At 39.6% G+C, this 27,376-nt stretch overlaps 2 protein-coding genes and 1 long non-coding RNA gene across 7 annotated transcripts in view; 2 read left to right on the top strand and 1 right to left on the bottom strand.

Moving 5' to 3' along the window:
* Nucleotides 1-151: 151 nt before the first annotated feature.
* Nucleotides 152-21,128, top strand: LOC130708845 (uncharacterized). The gene is made up of 3 exons (XR_009009264.1): nucleotides 152-305; nucleotides 4,047-4,185; nucleotides 21,013-21,128. It is a non-coding gene; the product is annotated as an uncharacterized LOC130708845 (long non-coding RNA).
* On the bottom strand, nucleotides 12,215-21,150 carry SPA17 (sperm autoantigenic protein 17). 3 transcript variants are annotated; one of them, XM_057552989.1, is made up of 4 exons: nucleotides 20,997-21,150; nucleotides 17,314-17,384; nucleotides 15,442-15,516; nucleotides 12,215-12,588 (listed from the first exon to the last, which is right to left on the bottom strand). In XM_057552989.1, the coding sequence occupies exons 1-4, from the start codon at nucleotides 21,148-21,150 to the stop codon at nucleotides 12,394-12,396; spliced, it is 495 nt and encodes a 164-aa protein (XP_057408972.1). In that variant the 3' UTR covers nucleotides 12,215-12,393. The 3 variants fall into 3 exon arrangements, with proteins under 3 accessions (XP_057408972.1, XP_007183496.2, XP_057408973.1); XM_007183434.3 differs by having other exon boundaries at nucleotides 12,215-12,537; XM_057552990.1 differs by lacking the exon at nucleotides 15,442-15,516 and having other exon boundaries at nucleotides 12,215-12,537.
* Nucleotides 21,151-22,520: 1,370 nt separating this feature from the next.
* SIAE (sialic acid acetylesterase) overlaps nucleotides 22,521-27,376 on the top strand; it is a 56,752-nt gene continuing 51,896 nt past the window's right edge. The window contains exons 1-2 of one of the 3 annotated variants that reach the window (XM_007183437.2): nucleotides 22,521-22,624; nucleotides 26,235-26,396. In XM_007183437.2, coding sequence (XP_007183499.2) covers nucleotides 22,558-22,624; nucleotides 26,235-26,396 — 229 coding nt within the window. In that variant the 5' untranslated portion in view covers nucleotides 22,521-22,557. Of the gene's footprint in view, nucleotides 22,625-26,234; nucleotides 26,397-27,376 lie in introns of those variants that run through there. The other 2 variants (XM_007183438.2, XM_007183439.2) reach the window with 2 other exon arrangements.

Here is a 27,376-nt window from a genome sequence, read left to right as displayed (position 1 = left end):
CTGTGAATGTGACCTTATTTGGAAATAGGGTCTTAGCAGATGTAATCAAGTTAAGATGAGGTCATACTGGATGAGGGTGGACCCTTATCTAATGACTGGTGTCCATATAAGAAGAGGGAGGTTTGGACACAGACACAGGGAAAAGGCCATGTGATGATGGAGTAATGTGTCTACAAGCGAAAGAATGCCAGGAATTGCCAGCAACCACCAGAAGGAGAGCCGTATGGAACAGATTCTCCCTCAGAGCCTCCAGAAGGAACCAACCCTGCCAACACCTTGATTTTGGACTTCTAGCCTCCAGAACTGTGAGAGAATAAATTTCTGTTGTTTCAAACTAAAAAAAAACAAAAAAAACAAAAAACTCTGTTTTCTATGTTAGAGACTTTGCCCAAATGTTTATGTCTCAAAATCCTTGGCCTATCAAGAGCGATTTTATTCAAGAGTAAAGAACCAAAAAGCTGATTGGATCACGCTCACTCTCATGTGGGTAGTCTTGTTGACTTTGAGTTTCAAAGTGAGTTGATGGGCTGTTTGTTGAGAACCCCTAATGTCAGTTATTTAGGTCAGATTCTTCAGAGAAGGGCCTTCCAATCTCTCATCTGGAAGGTTAGGATCCTTCTACCTGTGCTCTGGGGGATGAATGGGAAAGAGGGCTGGATGTCTCTGGGCTCACGATTCAGAGTGCACATGGTCACACCACATTCTTCTTTGGGCATGGTGGTTCTGTCCTCCAGTGGGCCTGTATCTCTCAGTCTAGGGGCTATTCTATTCTCTCTGGAATGTAAACCTCCAGATTTCTGCCAGGATGTGGGGCGCAGGTTCCCAGTGGCACGGACTGGGAAAAGGAATCTAAGGATCTAACTGCTGTTCAAGCAGCTTTTACCCCATTTTCTTTTATGTCGCCTCCCCCTTTTCACTAACTGGTACTGCCTATTCCTGCCAATGCCGCGGTGCAAATTGTGTTGATTCTCAGCCTTTCTCGCATGGGCTTGGGATTTGGCTTTCTCGGTTCAGCTGAATCTAGTTTCCAGCTTCCAAAACTTGTTGATTTTGCCTCATTTCATATTTGCATGTTAAAAAAATCCATTTGCTGTTGTTTTCATGGGGTTTCTGGAGGATACAGAATTAGATGCATGTGTTCAGTCTTCCCTCTTCATCCAGCAGTCTGCACTCCACCCTTCTAAGTGAAAAAAAATCTGATATTTTGATTCCCATCTGAATTAGACACCATGTAATCAGACAACAAAACCCGCTATAGTTATCTTAATAGACAGAGTATAGCATAAAGAATTGTTAATCAGGTGTAAAGAATTGTTAACACAGTGACTGAAAAAGCTAACAGAGGAATCTCAGCTGTTATGGAGATAGAAATTGCACGAAGCAGCTACCACCCCTAGGCCTGGAGGAACAAAGAGAAGAAATTGGAGTTATTAGAACTTAGAAACATAGTGAAAGGGCCTCACACAGCTGTAACTCAGACCTCTGAGGAGCTTGGCTGGGGCTGGTGTCTCCAAGGGTGGCTGAGGCCGGCTGTGACTGCTGGAAAGCTGGACTCAGCTGCTTCTGGGCTGGACACTGCTCTGGGGTGAGGAAGACGCAACGTGACACCGACAGGCAGAGGAAGCCCACAGGAAGTGGAGAGAAATGCGCACGTGCCATCCTCCTCCTCCAGCCTGGAAGTGTCTCCCTAACGGCCTATTGCCAATGCCTAAAGGAGGTCCAGCTCGCAAAGGAGAGGTGTGGTGTGTGGTGCCCAATCCCAGCATCACAAAGCCAACCGGAAGGCTGCCTTGAAGCTGAGGGACCTTAGCTTAGTAACTAGTATGATCTATTCTTTCGGGTACTTGGGTATGCATGCATCCCCCTAAGCCTACCTGAGCGTGCCTAAAACGACACAATCCACTCTGTGCTTCCACCTTCTCACAAAAGCATTCTCACTCTCTCACTAAATGAGGAGACACAATGTCCAAATAGCAACAGTATCCAGATGTGGGAGATGGTCTCACTATTCCTGAGCTGCATTAATTACTGATCAAATTCAGTCATAGTCCCGTACAAATATTCTGTTTCTAAACACTATCTTTTTTTTGTTTAATTTTTATTGGCGTATAGTTGCTTTACAATGTTGTGTTAGTTTCAACTGTACTGCAAATTGAATCAGCTATACGTATACATAAAGCCCCTCTTTTTTTGGATTTCCTTCCCAGTTAGGTCACCACAGAGCATTTAGTAGAGTTCCCTGTGCTATACCGTAGGTTCTCATTAGTTATCTATTTTATACATAGCATCAATAGTGTATGTATGTCAATCCCAATCTCCCAATTCATCCCACCACCACCCCTTTCCCCCTTGGTATTCATACATTTATTCTCTATGTCTGTGTCTCTATTTCTGCTTTGTAAATAAGATCGTCTATACCATTTTTTTCAGATTCCACATATGTACATTAATGTATGATATTTGTTTTTCTCTTTCTGACTTACCTCACTCTGTATAAACAAGACGAAAAGACAACCCACAGAACGGGAGAAAATATTTGCAAATGAAGCAACGGACAAAGGATTAATCTCCAAAATATACAAACAGCTCATGCAGCTCAATACCAAAAAAACAAACAACCCAATCAAAAAATGGGTGGAAGATCTAAATAGACATTTCTTCAAAGAAGACATACAGATGGCCAACAAACACATGAAAAGATGCTCAACATCACTAATTATTAGAGAAATGCAAATCAAAACTACAATGAGGTATCACCTCACACCGGTCAGAATGGCCATCATCAAAAAATAAACACTATCTTTTGATCCCAGTTTTCCTCCTTACTTTCCCTCAGTTGGTTCAGAATTTGGGGTGGGAAGAGAGGGGTATTATATACTGACCTTCTTAAACACTAACAGGTATGCTTATTGTCAACAAGTCTATCAGCTACTGTGCCAATTTACATTCATTCCCAAGAGCAGTATAAGTGAGTTCCGGGTGTTCCACATCATCCACTTAGTATTGTCAGACTTAAATTTTGCCAATTTATGAATCAGAAATTGTATCTCATTATTGTTTAATTTACATTTTCCTTACTGGGGAGGCTGAACATGTTTTTGCTGTTTGCTTATTGGACTTGGGTTTCCTCTTCTGCTCTTATTTTTTGTCTATTTGTCTCATTTTTTTCTTCTTAATGATTTGCAGGAATTCATAAAACTTTTTTGGTAAAACATATTTGAAACATACAAATAAGAATAGAGGATAATATTAAAAAATTCATGTTTCCATCACCCAGCTTCATTAAATTGTCTTATTTGTTTTCATTCATTGCCGTATTTGCTTCAGATTAAAAAAAAAACAACAAGAAACATCCACAATGGGCACTCTGCATCCATGGGGGACTCCTATAACCAACCCCCCATGGATACTGAGGGACAACTGTATACACTTGAGATCCTTTTGGTTCCCTTCTCCAATCCTACTCCCCTCCATTCCTCCCACAGTAATCACTATCATGAATTTAGTGTTTACCATTCTCATGCATAGTTTTTATGCTGAGTAGGAGTTATATTCTGGATACTAATCTTTGTTAATTTTATGCGTTTTGAACTACAAATATCTCCTCTCGTTCTGTGCTGTGTTTTTCACTTTGCTTATGGTGTTTTTTGATATTTGAAAGTTTTAAATTTTAATGTGATCATGTTTATCAGATGTTTCCTTTATGGTTTGTGCTTTTTGTGTTATGTCTTAAAAATCCTTTCTCTATCTTTCCTGTATTCTTTTTGTGGATGTATGTTTTCTCTCCTTGATGAATGTCTATGGTCCCTTGAGGAAAGAAAGACTCATGATTTTTGTACTTCTTTCATCCTCTACATTGTTAATTCCTGTAACTCGCAACTGGTAGGTCACAAAGACCTGATTGGTGGACAGTAGCTTGTTGTCTTTCTCTGCAGATCAGGCTGTAGCTGCTGCCCTCTATAGTCACTATCTTGGGTCCTTTCCTTTCTTTTCCTTTTTTTTTGTTTTTTCATATCTACATTTCTCCTTCTCATTCTTTTACACAGGACTCACAAGTTTAGAAGAATATCAGTTGCAGCTGAAAACTATTAAAAATAAAGGGGATTAATTGGCTCATACAAGTGGAAAGTCCTCGGACTTCAGCTTTGATTCAGCAGGTCCTTGACATGATCACTAAAGGAACAGGTACGATGTCTTTCTTTTTGCCCTACTTCTTATCGGGTCAGCTTTATTCTAAAGCTTGTTCTCCCTCGCAGCCATGTGACATTTTTATACCGAATTCAGGATTTCTTGATCTTGACACTAGTCACATTTGGGCTGGATAATTTTGGGGGTGGGGGTCTGTCCTGAGCATTGAGGATGGTAAGACGCATCCCTGGGCTCTACCCATTAGATACAAATAGCATTCCTCCTCCCCACCCTGAGTTGTGACAAGCAAATAGCTCCAGACATTGTCAGATGTCTCCTGGGGGTGAAATCACCCCTGGTTGAGAGCTTCTATCCTAATTAGATAAGCTTAAATCGCATGTCTGGTCTTGGAATAATGAGAGCTGGCTGAGGGATGAAGGTGCTAATTGGCTTAAGCTGATCTGGATTTATTTCTAGAGCTGGCTCAACTTTTGGTCTCTGTTGATGAAGGGCAGAAACTAAAGGGAAAATCTAGGTACTAGTAGAAAGGGGGACGGTGGAAGTGATACTGGATAGTCAAGAAATGGCCACCCTAGGGCTTCCCTGGTGGCGCAGTGGTTGGGAGTCTACCTGCCAATGCAGGGGACGCGGGTTCGAGCCCTGGTCTGGGAAGATCCCACATGCCGCGGAGCAACTAAGCCCGTGTGCCACAACTACTGAGCCTGCGCATCTGGAGCCTGTGCCCCGCAACAAGAGAGGCCCCCACAGTGAAAGGCCCGCGCACCGCGATGAAGAGTGGCCCCCGCTTGCCTCAACTAGAGAAAGCCCTCGCACAGAAACGATGACCCAACACAACCATAAAATAAATAAATAAATAAATTTTAAAAAGAAATGGCCACCCCCAGAAAAATCTGATGTGAAGCCCAAAGTGATAGCTAAGTGACCCTTTCTACTCTTTCCCATTTTGATATTCGATAGTCAGTCAAAGCTAAGCTCTCACCATTAGCTCTTCCATTATTATAGAAAGAGAGGGAAGGAGGGAGGGAGGGAGAGAGAGAGAGACAAAGAGAGAGAGAGAGACAGAGAGAGAGGAAGAGAGAGAGAGATCTGGTGTTTTTTTTCATAAGAGCACTAATTTCATCATAAGGAAACCCCCCCATTACCTCATCTAAACATAATTATCTCCCAAAGGCCCCAAATAAATCACACTGGGGGTTGGGGCCGCAACATATGAATTTTGGAGGGGATGCAATTCAGTACATAGTATTACTATTTGGAATTTTGGTAATTAGAATTCATTTAGAGGATAAATAGAAATGTATATTCTTCTGTTATAGATTAGCCCCTGATCAGCAGGTATGCCCATCATTGAATTTTTATGCAGATGACATTAGATGAAGAAAAGACTTTTTAGGGACTTCCCTGGCAGTCCAGTGGTTAAGACTTTGCCTTCCAATGCAGGGGGCACAGGTTCGATCCCTGGTGGGGGACCTAAGATCCCACATGCCTTGCAGCCAAAAAACCAAAACATAAAACAGAAGCAATATTGTAGCAAATTCAGCAAAGACTTTATAAATGGTCCATATCAAAAAAAAAAAACTTTAAAAACAGTGTTAAAAAAAATTTTTTTAAAAAGGAAAAAAAGGACTTTTTAAATGTGCAGATATGTCAGAGATTATCACCTTACCTACCATAGGTTGGGTCCCCTGGGAATGGTTTTTTTGGACCAACAGTTTAGAGAGTGAGTAGAAGTGATTGATAGGAGAGTGTATTCAGGACCAACACCTGTAAGGATGGAAGGGAAGCAGGACTGGATAGGAGACCAAGTTGAAATGTGATAAAGTTGCAACACAGCCTCAGCCAGTCCTATGGCTGGCTGAGAGCTGGGCTGGCCCTTCAGGGTTGCCTCAGTTTGAGGCAAAGGGCCCAGCCCTTGTACCACTGCAGTGGCTAGTCATTAGATGCAAGCCGCCTCCAGGGAGGGTGCAATCTAGGCTGAAGCAGCTCCGAAACACTGAAGGCAATTCCTAGAAAGGAAGTAGCCTTCAGTGCTGAAAAAGTGGGGTGGGGTTGGAGGCAGGTCTGGGCAGCACACCCTAGGCTTACGTTAGCCAAGCAATCTGAAAGCAAGTGACTCTAAACTCATCGTCAGGATTACACTGTAGTGATCATGTTTCCCTACCAATCGCATGTTAGGTCTCCAGCCAAGCGTGCTTTCTATTGTTTCAAAAACAGGTTTTTCTGATAGCTTCCAAAATCGGTTTAATGCCTGCTTTATCAAACTGAGCTCTACTTCTTAGTAATGTAATTTCACTGGAATAAAATGCCTTGGTTCTTGGTCAGAAGCCTCTGAGATAGGTGTCTTCAGGGAGAGAATGATGGCCAATGTTCACACCTTCTCCATTATATCTGACCCCCTTGGGGTAGTGTGTTTATACACTTCTGCTGGTGATTTCTTGGTCTTGGAGTGTTGACCATCCTCTGCCACGGTGTTTGGTCATGAGTGTGGTGGCTCTTGAGATTTTAGTTACAGTGACATTGTCACCTGGCAGGGGTTTGCTTTTTTGCTCTACACAACAGAGACTGGTTACTCCCAAGCACATTTCATTCACGAAAATAATTTCACATTGTGAAATATTGTATTTTGCATGTTCAGTCTCTTCTGAGAGCCTCACAGGCATAAATAACTGTCAATCCCAGTAGCGCTATTTGTCTAAAGCACTTCAGATTGGAAATGAGTTTATTAACATCATAAATTGATACAAAATGGGTCGTCATTATACGCTCTTTAGAGATAGATGGGAGAGGGAAAAGAGGACTAAAAATGAAGAGCCGAAGTGCTAGTCCTATGTTTGTAAACTGCACTTTAGAAATATCCTCAGGCCAAGAGAGCTGCATGTGGGAAATTAGTACCTGGCTCCTGTATAATCTCCCCTCCTTCCCACAAAATAAGATCATGGGAAGAATTTCATGGGAGAAAACCCGCAGTTGGAGAAAATATGGTACCTGCTGAAATGTTTTCAAATGTTAGGAAACTCAAACTCAAGTTGTTTTGAGGTATAGAGAGGAACTACTGGGTTAATTTTATTGAGAAATTAGGGAAGTCAGTGTTTCGTTTGCTTTAAAACAACAACAAAAGTGAATGATATTATTAAGTATGGAAAATTATTAAACATTGAAAGAAATGTTTGCTTAATTAGCAAATTTTGACATTGACCCATGTTCTAAAATATTTTTTTAAATGCAGTACTTTAAGATGAAGATTATTTTAAAATAAAGTGTTACGGGGACTTCCTTGATGGTCCAGTGGTTAAGATTCCGTGCTTCCACCGCAGGGGTCATGGGTTCAATCCCTGGTCGGGGAACTAGGATCCCACCTGCTGCATGGCGCGGCCAAAAAAAAAAAAAAGAAAAAGAAATTTTTTTAAATTAAAATAAAGTGTTTTGGACTAGAATAAATGTATGAAAAGGTAAACATATTTTGTTAAAGAAAATCTACTCTGATTTAAAAAAGAAGTGAATGATATATGTTTAGAGGCGGAATGACAGTAATAATCCGATTCTTACCTGGGCCTCATCTCTCACTCACAGAGACACGGATCGAGCTCCGTACACAGTGCAACAGAGAGCATGTCCCTCCAGATTATACTGGACTTATATTTATTAAAGAGGACTGATTGACGATCTTGATAGAAGGTTGCTTTCCTCTAGGTACAGTGCTCATACGAACGTTCTATGAAAAATTCATGTTCACGAACTCTCACACGTGGCTGCTCATAGAGCGACATTTTGCATGTATTTTGAAAATGGTTTCCGTGTTTTCTCTCTCACACGATTTTCATATTCTCCTAGACTCCAAAGCTCTTTCTTTTGGGAGATTCCCGTTTGCATTGCACAGCTCCAAGAAACACCGTTCACATTGCAATTTCTATGGCAGGCGACTTAAATCTCTACATGCCCGTGTTTGTTAACCCCTCCTTCACTGTTTTAACTATTTCCTTTTTTCTCGATGCTTCCCTAGCCTTTGGTTTTGACAAAAAATTTAATAAACGGTGCAGTGTAGTGAGAAGCCATGTGGATTAAAGTACTGTGATGGGTATTTGTTGTTTTGCTGCCCAGCATCCATTATCCCTTCCTCCTGACATTACTCTGTTTCCTACAAGGAACTTCAAATTGCCTTGACTTTCACCCAGCTGACCCCTTACTCCAGGGGCGGGATCTGACAGTGATCGGTGTACTCCAATTAGCATATTCTTTTCCCCAGTCCTCAATGATATTCAGGGATGGATGTATAACCCAAACAAAGATAATTCAAAAAGACACATGCACTCCAATGTTCATTGCAGCACTATTTACAATAGCCAGGTCATGGAAGCAACCTAAATGCCCATTGACAGACGAATGGATAAAGAAGTTGTGGTACATATATACAACGTAATATTACTCAGCCATAAAAAGGAACGAAACTGAGTCATTTGTTGAGACGTGGATGGATCTAGAGACTGTCATACAGAGTGAAGTAAGTCAGAAAGAGAAAAACAAATATCGTATATTAACGCATGTATGTGGAACCTAGAAAAATGGTACAGATGAACCGGTTTGCAGGGCAGAAGTTGAGACACAGATGTAGAGAACAAACGTATGGACACCAAGGGGGGAAAACCGTGGTGGGGTAGGGATGGTGGTGTGCTGAATTGGGTGATTGGGATTGACATGTATACACTCATGTGTATAAAATTGATGACTGGTTAAAAAAAAAAGATAATTTGACAGAAGGGATATTTGTTAGGACTTCTCCCACTTCTGTTTAAGCCAGCAGAAATAAGTTACCCTTTCTGGGTGCATGTTAAAAAGGCTGTGAACAAAGTAGCAAATCCCTATCCTCCAAGAGCATTCGTTCCAGCAGCAGGAAACAGGCAGTAAACAGGTTGGATGGAATGGTGTTCGGAAACAAGGAGAAAAACTAAAAAGATAAGGAAAAGTGGTTAGAGAGGTAATGGGAGGCAAGATCTGCATAGAACTCTGTAGACCGTTATCAAGACTTTAGCTTTGACTCGGAGTGAGATGAGAAACCACTGGGGGTTTTAGGAAGAGCAGTCACATGATATGACGTAAACTATAACAGGACATTCTGGCCTCTGTGTTGAAAGGGGAAAAGAATGGAGGCGGGGAGATCAGTTATGACAGCTACGAGGCTGTAGTTTATTGAAATATTGGTTCCAATTCTTCACTCCTCAATAGAATTAAATCTAGAGAGAGAGGGAAGCATATCTATAAAGAAATTGTGAGTGTAGCTTTTGACACATGGAGCTGACTAGAGTCAAACACACAGAAAACCCACAAAGTTTCTTGGAAAAGTTTATTGGCAAAGCATTACCAACAACTAAAAGAGGCTGAGGGTGTGCGAGATGTAAACATCTTTGTACTCTCGGTTTTCTACAGACAGGAATCAGGTTGAGACACATCCACCCAAAAGGGTAATTTTCCAATGCCCTTTCCAAGGAAAGATGTATGGAAGATGATGGAAAAAGAATGATTGCCTAGATTGTAGAAATAAGAGCTATGGAGACTAGACTGGACAGTCATTCTTAGGGAGCAGAATCAGCGCTTAATCATGAAACATTATCTCCCCTCCCCAAATAGAGGAACCTGAGGACCTTTGCTCAGTGGGATTTTATAATTGGTTTGGACCAGTGACTGCTATTTGCTTCCATTGTTCTCCTTTATAAATGAGAGTACTTTTTAGTGGGTATGTTATCCCTGTCCATTATTTGTGGTATGTTGGGCGTATGAGAAGACACTTGCTTTTTTTTCTTTTTTTGGCCACGCCACACAGCTTGTAAGATCTTAGTTTCCTGACCAGGGATCGAACCCATGCCCTCGGCAGTGAAACCACTGGACTGCCAGAGAATTCCCAAGACACTTGCTCTTTTAATTCATAGGTCTCTACATCAAGAAGAGCCATATCAGGACCTGATGTGGATCCTGGACTTCAAGGATTTGATGGATCTTTTAGGGGCCGTGGGATAGGAATGAATGTATTTTGCATGTCAAAAGGATGTGAATATTTATAACCAAGAGTGCAGACTGTGGTAGATTGAGTTATTGGTTCCTCACAACTCTTCACTACCTCTTCATAGTAGTACTACGCATACACGAGGCCTTTGCCATGGTTTCATGGTAAGCAGTGTATTTCCTCACCTCTTGACTTTGGGCTCGGTCAAATGACTTTGTTTGGTCAATGGGATGTTAGTGGAAGTGTTAGGAGCAAAAGCTTGAAATATTCTCCTATGTTGGCTTTTCCTGCTTGTGCTTCTGTGACCACCATGGTCATGCCCCGGGTAGCATTTTCAGCATGGGTTCTGAACAGGACACATGAAGCAAAAATATCACCATCCCTAGATTTGTGTGTGTGTGTGTGTGTATGTGTGTGTGTGTGTGTGTATACTGACTATATGGAAGGCACAGTTTTAATCACTTCACATGTATATTAGAATTATTGAAAAAGTTAACTGGTATCTTTTTTTGCCCCGCTATATATTCACTGGGAAAAACACTTTTTCTCTTCTGGTCTTCTCTCCAGGACAGGGAAGTCAAGTTTTTGCCTTAATTTGGAGTCCCCTTGATAATCTCCCAAGCGGGATGACTTTGTTTGGGGTGGAAAGGGGTTGGATTGGAATAGGTGCTTTGAATGGAATGAGGGAATGAACAGCTGGAATCCTGGAAGACAGTTGATTTTTTTCTCTCTAAGCCTGGGAGAAGGGGGTTAAGGATGGGTGGAAGGGGTCCATTGGGTATTAGAGACTTGTGTTTAGCTAGCACATAGCTCTCTATTGGCAGTAAGACCTTGGAAGAGGGATGGCTGCCTGGAGGTGAGTGATTAGAGGATGAATGTCACAACGTTGAAATCATTGGCATAAGTCATCTGTATTTGGGTGGAGAAGATCACTTGGGTGAACTTCTGTTGTAGAGCCTAATAAAGGCTCTGATAGGAAAGGGCAATCGGGTAACTCAAATGGGGTACCTTTCTGCTTTGCAAAAAGAGAATGTCTGAGCTTAAGACAGGGATCTCAGTGTATGCAGTTGATGTGCATAACATACGGCTGGTTTTAGAAGCTCTTCAAGTCTGAGCCGCCCAAGCATGTTATTGAGCTTTGGGAAATAATGGCTGTGTGACTGTGAACTAAGAGAGGTGTCACCCTAGAACCAAAGCCTGGGACATCCATTGTGGTGCAGACAGGAATATTAACCAGCCAGGACATTACCTCAGTCTGCTGCTCGTAGAAGGCAACAACATTAATTAAGTTAAGACTCCACTTTCTCTCCGTTTTATTTTGGGAAGGGAACTGCATCTTTTGGTCTAAGACATGAACCCTGCAGTTTCTTGGATATTCTAGGGTGGGGAAGCCTCAGAAAGGGAAAACTGAACTTTCTAAAAATAAGGCACTGGCAGCTTGAATGGTTCATTGAAAAAAAAAAAAAAGACATAGGCTCCTGAATTTGTGAAATAGGTATTATCATTTACACATTAAAGAAACTTGGGAAGTTTTAGCTAAAGAAGAGAGCATTTATGATGTTATGATAACTTTTGTTTTTTGCAAATGTTACGCATTAGTCTTATTCTGTGTGGTTCTGGAGAGCAAGACAATAAAAAAAAAGAAAACTGTCAGCTGCATGAGTGTATGAGCAGATATTTACTACTAAATCCCAGCACATGAATTGTGCGTAATACATTTTTTTTCAATAAAAGATTGCATACATGACAAATGAAAACCAATGGGTGAAACTTACAGGGAGACAGATTTTTGACTCAACTTATCTTTCTAATAATTTGAGTTATTCAAAAACTAAATGGACTATCCTTGAAAAGCAGTGGAATTCTCTACTACTGGGAGTGAAAGAGGAGCCAAAGGACTATTTTTCAGGGATGTGATAGAGCGGAGTTATTCATTAGATAATGGTTAAATCACACAGCCTCTGAGATCTCTGAAAACTCAGATACTCCAGCTTTGTAACTCTAAATCCAAGGGTCTCTAGACATAGACTTGGGAGAAGCATAAATAAGACTCATGATCTCAGAGAAGTCTTCAAGAGGCATGTGTTCAATGGCATGTTTATTAAACAAATGCTCACGACAGATTTTCACAATGGCAACAAATGTTATTTCACTACATCAAATCTCACTTATTAAGAAAAAAAGACAGTCACAACAAGGTTGATGGATTTGGATTTTTTCATGTTTTCTGGGGGGTAAAGCCAGTCTCCTCACTCGTTTTCCTCTGTTTTTTCTTGAAGATCACTCGATTTCATTTTCTTTACCTCCTCTCTGGCTAAGTGTCCCCGGAAGGCTGCTTGGATTTTGAGAGCAGCATTTTCCTCCATGTCCTTGTCTTCTTCAGAAGATTCATTCTCAGAAAGGAGAAAAAGTAAGAGACTTCTTAGGCATCTCATATTTTGATGCTATAAAAATAAGTGCATAAACTTAATCAACTTAGGGATGTAACAATCGAGATGGATTGCTTCCTGAAGGAATTTTATATATCATCACGTTGTATATGTACCAAGTAGTGAATGCCAAAATATCAGACATTTTGTTTTGTCACGCTTTGATATGTCTCTGCAATAAAAGATCATTGCCAACTTCTTCCCCGCAAAACAGCTCCTATTTAACAGCTTCCTATTTAACATTTTTTTGGGGGAAATTAGTGAGAATCCTTGAAGCAGGGTAAAAATGCCAAGAAGAATAGTAAATGTGCTGTTTCAAAATAATCATGATTACACAAAATGGATTATTTTTAATTTCTCAATGATGAGCTAATTAAAATCATACATTTAAAGTGAAATGCCAAAGAGGAATCCATTTAGTCCAATAAAATCAGTTTTAGCATGGTTGGTTGAATTTTTGTACACAGCTTCCTTTTAAAAAAAATTTAGATATAATTTACAGATAGTGAAATGCACAGATCTTAAGTGTACAGGTCAATAGATATATAGCTTTTAATATATTTTTTAAATTATAAAAGTGATACATATACATTTAAAAACTTAAATACCACTGGTAGTGAAAGTTTTCTCCATCTTCCCAAATCCTATACCTAAAAGGTAACCCATCATTATGGATTGAGTATATATATCCTTCTAAAATTTCTCTATATACAAATGTATCCATATGGGTATATATTTGCCTTTTTATTAAAAAAATGAGATCATGCTAATCACAATGTTCTGCAGCTACTTTTTCCATGTAACAATGTATCTTGGTTCCCTTTTTCCCTTTTTCTATGTTATTCAGTATATAATTCTGCCCATTCCTATTTTTTTTTATGACACCATTGTAGTCCATTGTACTGATATACTTTGATTTATTTACTCATTCTCCTACTAATGGACCTTTGGGTTGTTCAAATCTCCCCCTCCCCCCATGACAAAGAGGCAAATCTAGCTCTTAAACTTTAATATGCAAACAGATTGGTATAAAATCCTCTGAGATGATACCCTAATGTGGGCAAATGAATTATGCTGAAGTTGGAAATCAATGGGCTCTCAATTCAAAGTCATAAAAACCTGTGTAAGGGCACCTATTAAAGATGTAAGGAACTGACACTACCTTCCTTCTTTCCTGTCCTCCCACTGCATCTTATGCTAATGTTAGGCTGATTGAGTTGCACTGATATAATTCTGAGATGACTTATAAAGGTTATAAGGTAAACTTATGACCCACTGGGTAGGAAGTAAGGTATTCCTGGAGGGGGATTGCCCATTTTGGGTGTCAATTATTGTGTAACTAACTGGGACATTAATACATGAAAAGAAACTCAGCAGTTTGGCCTTCAACACTGTAGACTGTGAGTTCTTCTTTCTCACTAGGCTTGGTCCTCTTGAATCTGGACTACGAAGCATATAGGCAGTGACATGCTGGTAAATGTTTAACAACTGGCTCTCCAGAAAAAAAAATTGGTCCTGATTTGTGGTATTTATCATGTAGTATTGGTCCTGATTTGTAGTATTTATCATGATCTTAATACTCCCACTGTGGCTGATTTCAAGCGATCAAAGTGATATTACTGAACATGGGGTTGTGTACATATGTGCACGATTGTCTCTTAAGAGCTGGCTTTAGCACACCACTGAATACAGGCATCTTTGAGAGTGGACCGAGCCTAACCCACTGTTGCTTGGATGTAGGCTGTCAGGCAGGAAGTCATTTTTGTAGAGCGAAATGCATGGAAGATGAGTAGGACTCATTGTGTAAAGCCATTTTATTTGGCTGTATGCAATTCCCCATGAGCTTCCTTTTGTTATGTCTGAACATTTACCACTGTGTGGTGATGACAGCATCAATTAGTGAGAAGTTCCTGAAGTGGAAGGTGAATCCGAAGGATCAAGACTGAGGCTGTATACCCTGAGAAAACCATAATTCAAAAAGACACATGCACCCCCAGTGTTCACTGCAGCACTATTTACAGTAGCCAGGTCATGGAAGCAACCTAAATGTCCATCGACAGATGAATGGATAAAGATGTGGCACATATATACAATGGAAAATTGCTCAGCCATAAAAAGGAACAAAATTGGGTCATTTGTAGAGACGTGGATGTACCTAGAGACTGTCATACAGAGTGAAGTAAGTCAGAAAGAGAAAAACAAATATCGCATATTAATGCATATATGTGGAACCTAGAAAAATGGTACAGATGAACCTATTTGCAAAGCAGAAATAGAGACACAGACGTGGAGAACAAATGTATGGACACCAGTAGGGGGAAGGGGTGGGATGAACTGGGAGATTGGGATTGACATATATACACCACTGTGTATAAAATAGATAACTAATGAGAACCTATTGTATAGCACAGGGAACTCTACTCAATGCTCTGTGGTGACCTAAATGGGAAGGAAATCCAAAACAGAAGGGATATATGTATACATATAGCTGATTCACTTCACTGTACAGCAGAAACTAACACAACATTGTAAAGCAACTTTGCCTCAATAAAAAATTTAAAAAAAAAGACTGAGGCTGTGATTTTTGTCTGTTCTTCCCCTTGGGGAGATTTTCCCATCCATAATCTTCTTCCATAATCTTGGAAAATAAGATTTTATTTTTAAGGGGAAGAGTGAGTTTTCCTTTATAAGAGGCATGGCTAAAACTGATCCACCAGTTAGTATATCACTGGTGCTAGTTATCTAAAAAGCAAAATCATGATTTTAGCAATATGGATAACAGACTGGATTCATATTTGGAGGATAATTTTAAATTGAGGGATGTCATTCTTTGTAGGAATCCAATAGTACATGGAAAATATAACTTACTAAGGCTGTCACCTCTTTCATAGATGTCTGAGACTTTTCTTTTCCAGGCTCACATTTCTCCAGTGGTTCTTGCTCCTAGAGGGGAGAGGGCCAAATAGGGAATGTTTCCAAAACAGTAAAGTCTTGGATCAAACTGCTTAAAGGTAATTAAATATTACTTTAAGTTATTGATAAGTGGTGGGAATTAAACACATATTTTTTAACAAGGAAAGTAGGTTGGGAAAAGGGATAAAAGAAAATTCTCAAGGAAATATGCATAAACAAATGTTAAAGACCAAGGAATTGGTTAAAAAAAGTTTGATCTTTTGCTTTTGGAATGTGTATAATATTGTTTTATATTAAAAACAAACCATTGTCTTATACTAAAAGTTGATATGATGCTGTAATGAATCCTGAACAAGGAATAAAAAAGAGGTGCCAATAGTTTCTCAAACAGGAATGAAATAAATGCTATTGTATTCCATAGTATGAGGTCAAGTTGACTTTTTAATGACATTTGTAGATTAAAAACTGAGTCAAAGAAGTAAGTTTTGCTGTGGGGAAGGATTTAAATAGAAAAAAGGGAAACCAGCTCCGTCTATTTTGACATGGTTACTGAAATCTTACTCCAGAATAGAAGCATGGTTAATTCAAAACCTTATGGGAAGAGCTTCTTAAATTCATAAAACATAAATTTAAGGACATATAAGCTAATCAAATAAAGCCTTTAGAATTCAAAAGAGAAGAAAAACCACTCTAAAATTGCTATGTGAATAAGATTTAAAATTTTTCAACATTATTCCTTTGATTTCAATAAAACATGAACACACAGAATCTAGTTAAATGGAAATAAACAGAACACCCCCATATCTGGCAGGCACAGATGGATGGAACTTCACTTTTGAACTCATGGAATAAGTGACAGGGGGATTTCCTCAGGAAATTCCCCAAATCTACTGTGCAACACCATCAAAATTTGACCTTTGTTGACTCCTTTTAATTCTAATATCTGCTGCTGCTTCATGGCTAATGTATTATCATACTTGCCTAGAGTAGTGCTTCTCAGACTTTAATGTACCTACAAGTTACTTTGTGGATCTTGTTAAAATTTAACCTCTGATTTGTAGACCTGGGGTAGAGCCTGAGATTGAATTTCCACCAAGTTGCCAGTTGGAGGCAATGACGCTGGATCACACACAGCCTTTCTCAACCGGTGTTCCTCGTTGGGATCATAGAACACAGAATTCTTGAAGTGATTATTTTTCTCAATTTTCCAAAGGACGGTACATAAATAGAATCATTCTAGATACAAAGAAGAGACATTGATTCCTTACGTGCAATGGATGCCTTTGGCTTAGGGCTTAATTATTTTGAGGCGTCTTGGTTGAGAAAGACTGGTTCTGAGAATGCTGCTAAAGAGAAGATGGATTCTTTCTCTGAACAGATTGGCGTAATAGAGAAGACTCTAAACCATTACCATCTTTAATTCTAATCAGTCTTTTGTAAGACGTCAACGATAATGAAATAATTGGACAAACAGCGTTTTATTTTATGAAATATCATTCATTAATTCAACCAATATTTATTGTGTATCTGCTATTGATAAGCACTGTGGTACTCAATAACATTGGAACAACAAATGAAAGTAATTATTCTATCACTTTCAAGTACATGTTTCCTGTTGATCATCTTTAAATTTAAGCTAAGTACTGTACACGATTCAGATATCTTAGAAAAGAATTTCTTGCCAGAAAGAACAGCACAATTAAAAAGGTTTCATAAGATATTTGTGATGCCTCTCACAATATTCATGATTTTGGGAGATCCCAATAATCTCTGTATTGGAGACAGGGAGAAGAATTAACCAAATCCAATAGCTTCACGGGACCATACCTTGAATGCATGGTTGTTATAGAAGCGGTCATCTACCATAGTCCCCCATTCTGCTGGATCAAAGTTGGTTTCTGAATAACAAAAATATAATAATTTCAGACTTACTTTGAGTTCATTAAAGTAAATGTAGACTAGTAACATAAAATGTTTTCTTTTTCAAATTATAGGTCCTTTACTTCCAGTCAAAAATTTTATTGATGCTGTACACAGCCTACTGCTGTAGATATAACCAGTGATTATTAAATATATGATGATGAATTAAACATTAGATGAACCCTTGAGGATATTTAGAAAGGCAGTTAAAAAACCTAATTGCTGCTTTCAGAGTTTACAGTAAAATGGGAGAGACAGAGAACAAATGTTAATACTTAAATATAAGTATAGAAATTTATCATTATATAGTTATGGAAACTCATTATGTATTAGCAAACATGGGGGAAAATGTAAAAAAAATAAATGTTAAATAGTAAGGAAGTTTGGAAAAGTGAAGGATGGGAGAAGTTTTTAAAAATTAGGCATATTATGTAGTCAGTTGACATAGAAGTATTTAAACAGAATTTTTCTTTAACTTTTCATTATGAAGAATTTCAGACTTAGAAAGTAGAGAGAATAATATAACAAATTTCCATGAGCACATTACTCAGATTCAACAATTATAATCTCATGATTGATCTTATTTTATTTGGAACTTCACTCACTTTCCTGCCCTTTCTTCTGATTATTTTCAAGCCAATCCTAGGCATCTTACTATCTTATCTACAAATACTTGCTTCAGTATGCATCTCTAAGATATAAAGCCACAATACCATTATCACACCTAAAACTACTAACAATAATTCCTTAATATCATCAACTATCCAAATTTCTCCCATTGTCTAATTTATTTTTGTTTATTTTTTTTTTTTACTGTTGATTTGTTCAAATCAGGACCCAAATAATGGGCACACACAGCCTTTTGTTATGTCTTTTAAATTTCTTATAATTGAAACCTCCCTACCTCCCACCCCACATTTTTTTCATTGCAATTTATTTGTTGAGGAAATTGAGTCATTTTTCCTCTGGAGTTTTCCACAGTTTAGATATTTCTGATTTCATTCCCACTATGATTTTTTACCAAGTTCCTCTGCCTTCAAATTTCCTGTAGATTGCTAGTTAGATCTATAGGTCTTATCTGATTCAGGTTTGATTTTTTTTTTTCAAGAATACTTCATAGGTAGTGCGGTATAATTCTGCCAGGAGATATATAATATCTGGTTGTTTCTCTTTATACAATTTTTATGGGCCCATTGATGATGACTGCTTAGATAATTTCTTTAGGGGTTGCAAAATGGCAATGTTCTAATTTGATCATTACTTCTTTATTTCTGGAGTACTCAGTAAAAAATACTTTCCCTGTTTGGTTACCCTGAAATACAGTTCTTACATAAAAGGCAGGTTAAAGGTTTGATTCTTTTCCTTTATTTACCAGTTTTCAGATTAATCAGTTGGTTCCTTAGGATCCTCTCAACAAGTTTTCTGGGGTTTTTTTTGTTTTTTTTTTAGTAAATAATTATGAACTAATGAATATTTAACAAATTGAATGAATTTCAATCCACTGCATTTATAAATCTTATTGATGCTCTAATTGTCCAAAATTGGCCAGTAGGAGCTTATTCAGGTGCTCAGATGTTCCTGAGCCCTTTGGAAACAACTCTAATAATCTTTGATAGTTTTCTTATTTTCTGGTATGGCAAGGTGTTGAGGCTCATCTTGCCTATTTCCTGCACAGTTTATGGGATTGGTTAGTTCTCCAAGAAGCTCTGGTTCCTGGAAGATGGTAGCTGGAGGCCAAAGTGTAGGGACTAGGTGCTCACTGGTACTGGGTTGGTCATTGTTTTGAGGCCTTTAAAAAATACAGAGAGCTAGAAAATAATACTTTCACTTTTCAAAGAGAAAATATATCATGAAGTCTGATGATATTTTTCAATTCAAATTTAGAATTATGGGATTTTATTAACTTCTTTCATTTTTATATTTGTATGTCATTTTTCTTACACTAAAAAATCCTATTCCTAATAACAGTAGGATAGTTACTTATTTGTTATGTTCTACAGTATATAAAAAATTACAGAATAACTGCACTATAATATTATTAAATATTATTATTTCCAGTGATAACTGAAAACAATTTAAGATTTTTTTTTAAAACTTCATATTGTTTTTAGGCTATATCCACCAGGAATGCACAAAGTAGTGTGTTATAAAGTCTCTTGAAATAATTCTTTTTTGTGCGGTTATGTTACCCATTTAATACTAGTTAGGTTCATTTGTTTCACTTTGCTTCTAAATTTAGAAATTGCTTAACAATTTAAAATTTTAATTCTATTTTATAACTATGTGAAACATATATGATTTTGAATTTAAGATGTATTCAGACAAGTCTAGCTTCTATCCTGTTCCCTCTGCTCTCTGTTCCTTCTCCTGCTAGAGGTAAATGTCTTTTTGCTTTTTTTTTTTAGAGGTAAATGTTAATTTTTTAAAGATTTATTCTTCCATTTAAAAAATATAAATGAACGCTTATGTATTCATATCAACACCTCTTTGTTAGATAATTGGTAGCATACTAAATACATTTTTTTCAACCTTACTTTTTTCACTGAATATATCCTGAGGGTCACTGCATAACATCATAGAGATCTTCCTCGTTCCATTTTTGTCTGTTTGTTTACATCTATACATTAATCAGTAGTGTAGATGTACTCAAGTTTATTCAAAAAATCCTCTATGATGAATATTTGGGTTGCTTCCTCAAGTAACAATAAATTGTAAAATGATTAAAAATGGAATGTTTATTTGCTTGTGACTATTTCTAGTCACCTTTACTACTCTGTTGGAAAACTGTAATCAAAAGTAATGATGACAGCTTAAACAAAATGGTTGTTCTAGTCAGGGTTTTTAATAGAAACTTATAGCTGTAATAATTCTCATTTTGACCAGCGGGTCAGGTCTTGATTGTCATGAACCTTCAAGGCTGTGAATTTGGAAATTTTATTTATGGAAGTGAAGAAACTCTGCTTTGGCTCTCAACCAAAGAGTCACTGTTGGCAGGAATCTTAGTCTCTGGACAGGATGGGACCTTGGAAATATAGAAAAAGAATATAAATTACCTTCCCAAGCTGGAAGTTCACTTTTCAAAGCAGTTTTTCTCTGTACCTTTATTGAGGAACAGTTTCATATACCCCTGTGAATACCAACTTATTGAATCTAAGGAGTATAGAATTATTTTTTTACAATACTTAATAATACTTTCAAGTAAGAAGAGTCAAAATGTAAAGAAAACCATAAACTCTCCTCCCAGGAAGAATAGACAGTCAACTGCCTGGGAGGCATAGGAACAGCATGCTGGAAAACAGATAGCTAGAGTGGGTGCTCTCCTGAGCTCCCCTTCCACCCCACGTGTCCATAAGAAATACAAAGAAGAAGGTCTGAGTGATAAACAGGTAATCTTCAATAATGTGAAATAACGTGATTTAAGAGAGCCTGTCAAAAAGGCACATGCTGTTTCAAGTAGCAAGAACTATTAGTTGAAGATACCTGCCCCATAAAGGCTTTCTGTGGAATAATAATGGTCTTAAGCAGGTCTCACCATAATCAAATGCTTAGTCTCTTATTTTTTTAAAAATGCCGATTTTAAAACAGCTTACTCTCTCTTTTCTCTAGAAGATTCTCAAAATATGCTGCTGCAAAAGCTGGTATATTGTCTGGTTGCTCCCTCAGAATCTCACGTGTGAGCCCTTCAAGAAGATTCCCAAATCCTTGTGGAATTCGGTAGTGGGTGCTGGAGAATGGAATCGACATCTCCTTGGGAGGAACTGCCTATTGTACCTAGAGATTCATTAAAGAGTACTGTCTTTAAACTTGTCTGATTTTACTTATATAATCACAACTATGACAACAAATTACTTCTGAGACTCCAAATTTCTGGACTTCAGTCCTTTTTTTCCCCAACACAGCCCAAGTCCATCCATTTCTTCCAAAGAGTTTTGAAATTTTCCATTATTAGAATATTAAAAATATTTAATAGGTGAAATTATTTTTAAAAAATTACAAAAATCACAGATTTTTTACTGTAATACTAAGTACTTTTTCCTCTCTCTCCCTCTTTGTCTTTAAAATGGTAATTTTTGCTATCCCACAGGAATTTAGAGAGAATGATTGTTAAAAATTCATCTTAAATTGCCGAAAAGACCCTGTTTAAGGTCTAAAATTTAAAAAAGAGAGAAAAAAAAACTAGTCCTTGTTATAGAAATTAATTTGTCGAATGAATAAGTTTCACACTTAGTCGTTCCCTTAGCTTCCACTTCTGAAGCATGACCTACAATACCTCGTTGAAGCATCTATATACTCTGGAAGGGGCAGTGGGGACAGAGCGGCTGGGGGCGAGGTCATGATTCTGCAATTCCAGCCTGCAAAGTTTGGGGATGCTAACATTTTCTGGTTTTGTCTCGACCCAGGTGTTCTCTTCCTGTCTTGGAATACAAGGGTCAGATAAGGATAGCTGCTAAGCAGCGGGTTGGGCTACTGAGTCAGCAAACAACACTCAGGGACCTGGCCTGTTTGTGAGAGTGTCAATACCGAATAAGGCCGGAAGCCGTGGTAGGGATCTAGGTGGGGGACTAGTCGGTTTAATGAGGCCGAATCTATAGAGTTTTTCTTCTTTTTTTGAGGGAACAGGAAATGAGGCATTGAGTCATTCTACGGTTGTGAAAAAGAAAAGACTCTGAACTAACGTGGGGAGTGGAGGGCGGTCGGAGGGGGAACACAGGTCTAGTCGGGGGTGGCACGTCGAGGATCTGGGATTTCGGACTCGCTGCTCGGCTCCCAGTCGGCCCTAGGCTTCCCGGAATGCGGCGGGGATCCTGAGAGAATACGAGAGGCGAAGGGAAAAGGCGAGGTCTCGATTTCGGAAAGGAAATGGGGTAAACCGCCTCACCTCTTAGGTCTCTCAGAGCTGGAGCCGATGGTTCAGGTTGTGTTTTCTCGTTGCCGGGAAACCGGGTTTTGTTTTGTTTTTTTCCATTCAACTACGGCGGCCGAGGAGAGGCACGGGCCCTCCCAGAGGCCGCGGACAGCTTCGCGGACTGAATGGCCTGGGAAGGGCGGAGTCAGGCCTTTTCCGCCCTGAGCAGGCCCCGCCCTGACGGCCCCGCCCCCGCTGGCGTCCCCGCCCCGAGGCCCGCGCGGGGGTGAGAGCTCCTCTCAAACATGGTCGCGCCGGGATTTGTGTTTGGGCTCGTGCTGCCGTTACTCCTAAGGGCCGACGCAAGTGCAGGTGAGGCGGCCGGGCTCGGCCCGACCCCTGCCCGTCCGTCAGCCTGCGCGGGCTCCGAGGTCCCGCGTCCTCCGCAGGGCCGCCCCCCGCGCCCTTCTCTCTAGCTCCGGGAAGGAAGCCCGGGTAGGAGTCGGGTTCCACCACCCAGGCCTCGGTTGCGGGTGTCCGCTGGGCAGGAGCCCCGGCCTGTCCGCTTCCTCCACTCCCTTCCACCTCCCCTGTGATGCAGCATGTGGGGCAGCGGGAGAGTTGGGTTTATCTAAGGAGGGGAGGCCCAAATGTGCCCAGACCGAGGCCCTCAGTGTCTGAATAATTGCAGGGGAACTCGAAGGGGAGGGGGCGAAGCTAGTTAGATAATATTTGGAAACTGGTGACTGAGTCATCCAAAACATTTCAGTGCTGCCCCCTCAGTGGTGCCCCTGGGGAGGGTTTGCTTCAGGCTGGGTTGCTTGGGGGAATTAAATTTTCCTAGTTTAAGTGGTGATTAGGGCTAAGACATACAACCCCCTCACTAGCTCAGAGTATGTAAGACTCAGCTTTGATTCCTGCTGCAGCTCGCAGACACTGGTGGTGGGATAATATGCGTGGCATGGGGGAGGGGGATGACTCACTGTGACTATTGTCCAGGTCATATCGTGTCATTTGAATACCTCAGACTGGATGCTGGGTCACAGAAAAGAAATGAAAGTTGAGGTGGGAGAACAGACAGTGCAGAAAAATGACTGCACTGCCTAAGAACCTGCAAAGTACCCAGATGCAGACAAACTGCAGCCCTTAAGTGGTTTTTCAGCGTTTAACAAAAGTGTAAACTAGCAGCACTTTATATCATTTCCTGACTCATCCCCACTCAGTGACCTTTGAGTCCAGTATATGAGGTGGGGAGAAGGGAAAGAGGAGAATAGGGCCATTATTCTATTAATTTTTCTGTTAAAGGCTGTTAACTTTAACATCACTCTTTTATCTTTGCCTTTGGGTCATATTGTTACATCACCTTCATTAACAATGACTATTTTTTAATTTATTAATGCTCCTAATTTTCTTCCCTTATTTGGTTGCATATCCTGACTTCTTTCCTTCAAATCATTTCCCCTGTGCTCATGTTTATCACGTAATAGTTGAAATGTGCAAACATGTATGTAGCAATGATAAAATGAACACCCAGAGGCGCTTCACCCAACTTAAGAACTAGAAGGTTGCCAGTTTTATTGAGACTCCATGGATATTCCTCCCTAGTGCATCCACCAGTTCCTCACCAGAGGTAACCACTGTCCTAATTTTGTCAGTCTACTTTTAACTTCCCAGAACACTAATTCCTGTTTTTCTACTCCAACGCCCTAAGAAAACATTGAAGACCTAAAAAAAATTCAAATGTTGTGTCTTTTATTTGACAAACACAATTACCAGTCCCACCTCCTTTCTTGTTCTCCTGTTTTGTCCATTGCTCAATTCCTTGGTAATGTTCCACTGTCTATTCTTATCAGCTTGGAATGTGAGCTTTATACGAACAGGGAATATGACTTGTCTTTTGATTTACCACCAGTATCTAACTGTGGCAGAGTGGAAATTTCAGTGACTTTGGAATCAGGTGGCTTGATTTCTTGTCCTGTCTTAAACTACCTATGTGATTTGAGGCCAAAGAAGTTTAACATCTGTACTGTGTTTAGCTTTCTGCCTGACACAGTTACTCTCCCCAGTAGAATGTAAGCTCCCTGCTGGCAAAGATTTTTGCCTGCTTTTTTTTTTTCTTTCTTCCACTGTTACATCCTCAGTGCTTAAAGTCGTGCCTGGCACACAGTAGGCATCTTTAAGTATTTGTTGAATGAATTAATATGCAAGCTATTTTTAAAAATTACCTAATCTACTTGGGTCTCAGTCTGTTGATCAGTAAATAATGTGATTATACCCCAGGGTGTAAAAGATTCTTTCCACCTCTAAAATTCTTTAACTCAGAATAGAGCCATGCACACAGAGGTTCAGTGAATGTGTGTTGTAGAAAACAGACTGACCGGGAAAAGTATTTTCCCCAACATGTGAGAAGGAGGCCGCACACCTCCAGAGCCCCTTATTTGCCTGGGCTCATGCCTGCGGCAGCCAGTTTCCTTCAATCCCTTCCCCACCCCATCCTCTTTCTGCTCAGCTCTTAGGCCTTTGGTTTTCAGGTTTCGTTCCATATAAAACACTTACCCAAGACAAGGCCTTCCCACACATGCGCCTCTTCCCTTCCCTTCCCTCCAGCGTGCTTATGCAATTCTGGGCTGTTGTAGTCTCTTCTTAGAGCGTTTTGCTCCTGGTAGCTGTGCATCTCCAGCCCAGTGGGTCTTCTGGATGATCTTTGATTGTCATGTAGGTTTTATGCTGGAACAAACTCCTAAGAGAGAGCTGAGGATGTCTAGGGACTGGGTTGTTATTCGAAGTGCAGGACAAATAGGCCACCAAGTCTGTGTAGGAGACCCCATTAGCTGTGCTGCCCTGTTAAGTATAGCCTAAGGGGCTGTCATCATTGTAGCTTCCAGGGGGGAAAATGTCAACTTTGTTAGTTCTGATTCTCTTTCCTGCCTATCATTTTTGTTTAAAACCCTTTAAAAAAATCTTAATTTTGTTAATTATTTTCTTCTAGGGAGTTTTGTCTGTTTTGTTCAGACAAATTGGGATGTAACTTAAAAAAAGTTTTTTTTCCCCCTTATGAAGTTTTGATGAGGAACCCACTGAGATAATTTGGATAGATGCTTGTTATTAATAAAATACTTCGATATAGGCTGGATGTTAAAAATAGGAATGTTATCGTTAAAGTGAATTCTTATTCAATCTTGTTAGTGACTGTCTAGAATAGAATCCACAGTTTCAAGTGCTCGTTCTCGTTTTGTATAATTTAGCTTGTGAAATGGGTGAATTGCAACAAAAGACCTTTTGTTCAGACACTTTGACCTTCTGTCTCTCACTGACCTTATTTTTTGCATCTTAATTTTATCTGAATTTACCTTAGAAGGAAGCAGACTGGTTGCAGATATTCATAAATGTTTATTTAGAATTTTCAGTGGGTTGTCAAAAAACACAATAAGGAGAATTATTTGAGGGAAATCGACACTGAGAGGATGGAGAGGGGGAGATAAAGAGTGGGGAAAAAGTTTAGAAAAGGCTGTGTTGAAGAGAGGCAGCCTTCTTTATTCCCAGCTATGAGGAGTGGGAGTGGTAATGGGAAGTAGGGAAAGGAAGTCGTTTTATTTTTCTCATAAATACCATCTGTGAGGTGCATCAAAAGAGCATTTTGGTGATTTTGGGGGGAGAGAGTCAAGCGTTTGGGCCAAGCCTGAGAGGAAAGGAAGATGAAGAGCTTTGAAGGGGAGGAGGCTTGTGGTAAATGGGTTGCCCTAGGCTTTGTGAGTTTTCCTTATTGGTCATCTTGTACTGTGATGCATATTGCTGGAAACTGTTCTTGTTATGTTGCTTAGCTAATCAGGAGGAATAAGCTCTCATTTTAGAAAATTAAAAGGACTGGTTATCTTCAAATTCTCATGTATTAAGACTGTATGTTCCTTGCCATTGAACCAGATTCAATCTGGTGATGAATCTCTCCAACGCTGCTCTCCTAAGTGTTTGCTAAATTTTTTAGATGTTGGTTTTCGCTTTGCTTCCTACATCGATGATTACATGGTGCTGCAGAAGGAGCCTGCAGGGGCAGTGATTTGGGGCTATGGAGTATCCAGAGCCACAGTGACAGTGACTCTGTGCCAAGATCAGGAAACCATCATGAAGAAAGTGACCAGTGTGAAAGGTAAGACAGGCCATCTTCCGCTCAGCTTTTGTCTTCTTCTGCCACCTGCTGGATGATCTGAAAATGAATGCTAAGAGTCCAGCTCAGGTTATCCATCCATCCATCGATCCATCCATCGGTCCATCCATAAAAGTTCTTTGAGTATTTACCGTGTGCACTGAGGATACAAAGAAAAATAAGACCAGGCCAAAGTCCCTGTCCTCAAGGAGCTCATGGAATAATGGGAATAGATACCAAGCCATGTAGTGCAGTGTGATAGGTGCTCTGGTGGAGGTGGTTATGGGGTATCATGGGTTACAGAAGAGAAACATCTAACTCAGATTGGATGGTAAGGGAAGGTTTCCACTGAAGGTGACATTTGAACTGAATCATATATAAAAGAGAGGTAGTATTGAGGAGGGGTTAAGAACCTAGGCTCTGGAATTCACCATCCCCGTTCAGACCCTGACTCTGTCGCTTAATGGCAATATAACCTTGGACATGTAATTTAACATCTCTCTGTCACAATTTCTTTATTTGTATAGCAGTGATAATAATATTTAGGATTATTGTGAGGGTTAAATGAATGAACATATCTAAAGTACTTGGAACAGTGCCCGGCATACAATAAGTACTGAAGAAGTGTTAGCTGTTGTTATTTTTGTTACTATTATTATTATAATATTTAGTCAGTCACTCAAATATTTACTGAGTGCCTACTAAGTGCCAGATACTGTGCTAGGTACTGGTTAGGCAGTGATGAGCAAAACAGATGTGGTCTCTCCCCTAATGAAGCTTATGGATTTGAGGAGAGACAGAAAAATAAGAAGCAATTACAGTTAAGTGTAGTAAGTGCCACAATGGGGAAGTATAGAGTGCTATGGGAGTGCTTAAGAGGGAAAATTAACTTAGTCTAAGGTTTATTTTGAAAGATGAGCAGGGCAAGCCAGGTAGAGGGAATAGTCTGGGCAAAGGCATGGAGGCGTGAGTGAGCCTGGGTC

The sequence above is a fragment of the Balaenoptera acutorostrata genome, chromosome 9 (genome assembly GCF_949987535.1).
Source record: "Balaenoptera acutorostrata chromosome 9, mBalAcu1.1, whole genome shotgun sequence".
Taxonomy (NCBI): domain Eukaryota; kingdom Metazoa; phylum Chordata; class Mammalia; order Artiodactyla; family Balaenopteridae; genus Balaenoptera; species Balaenoptera acutorostrata.
Note: the sequence above shows the minus strand (reverse complement) of the source record. Positions and strands in the feature narration are given on the sequence as shown.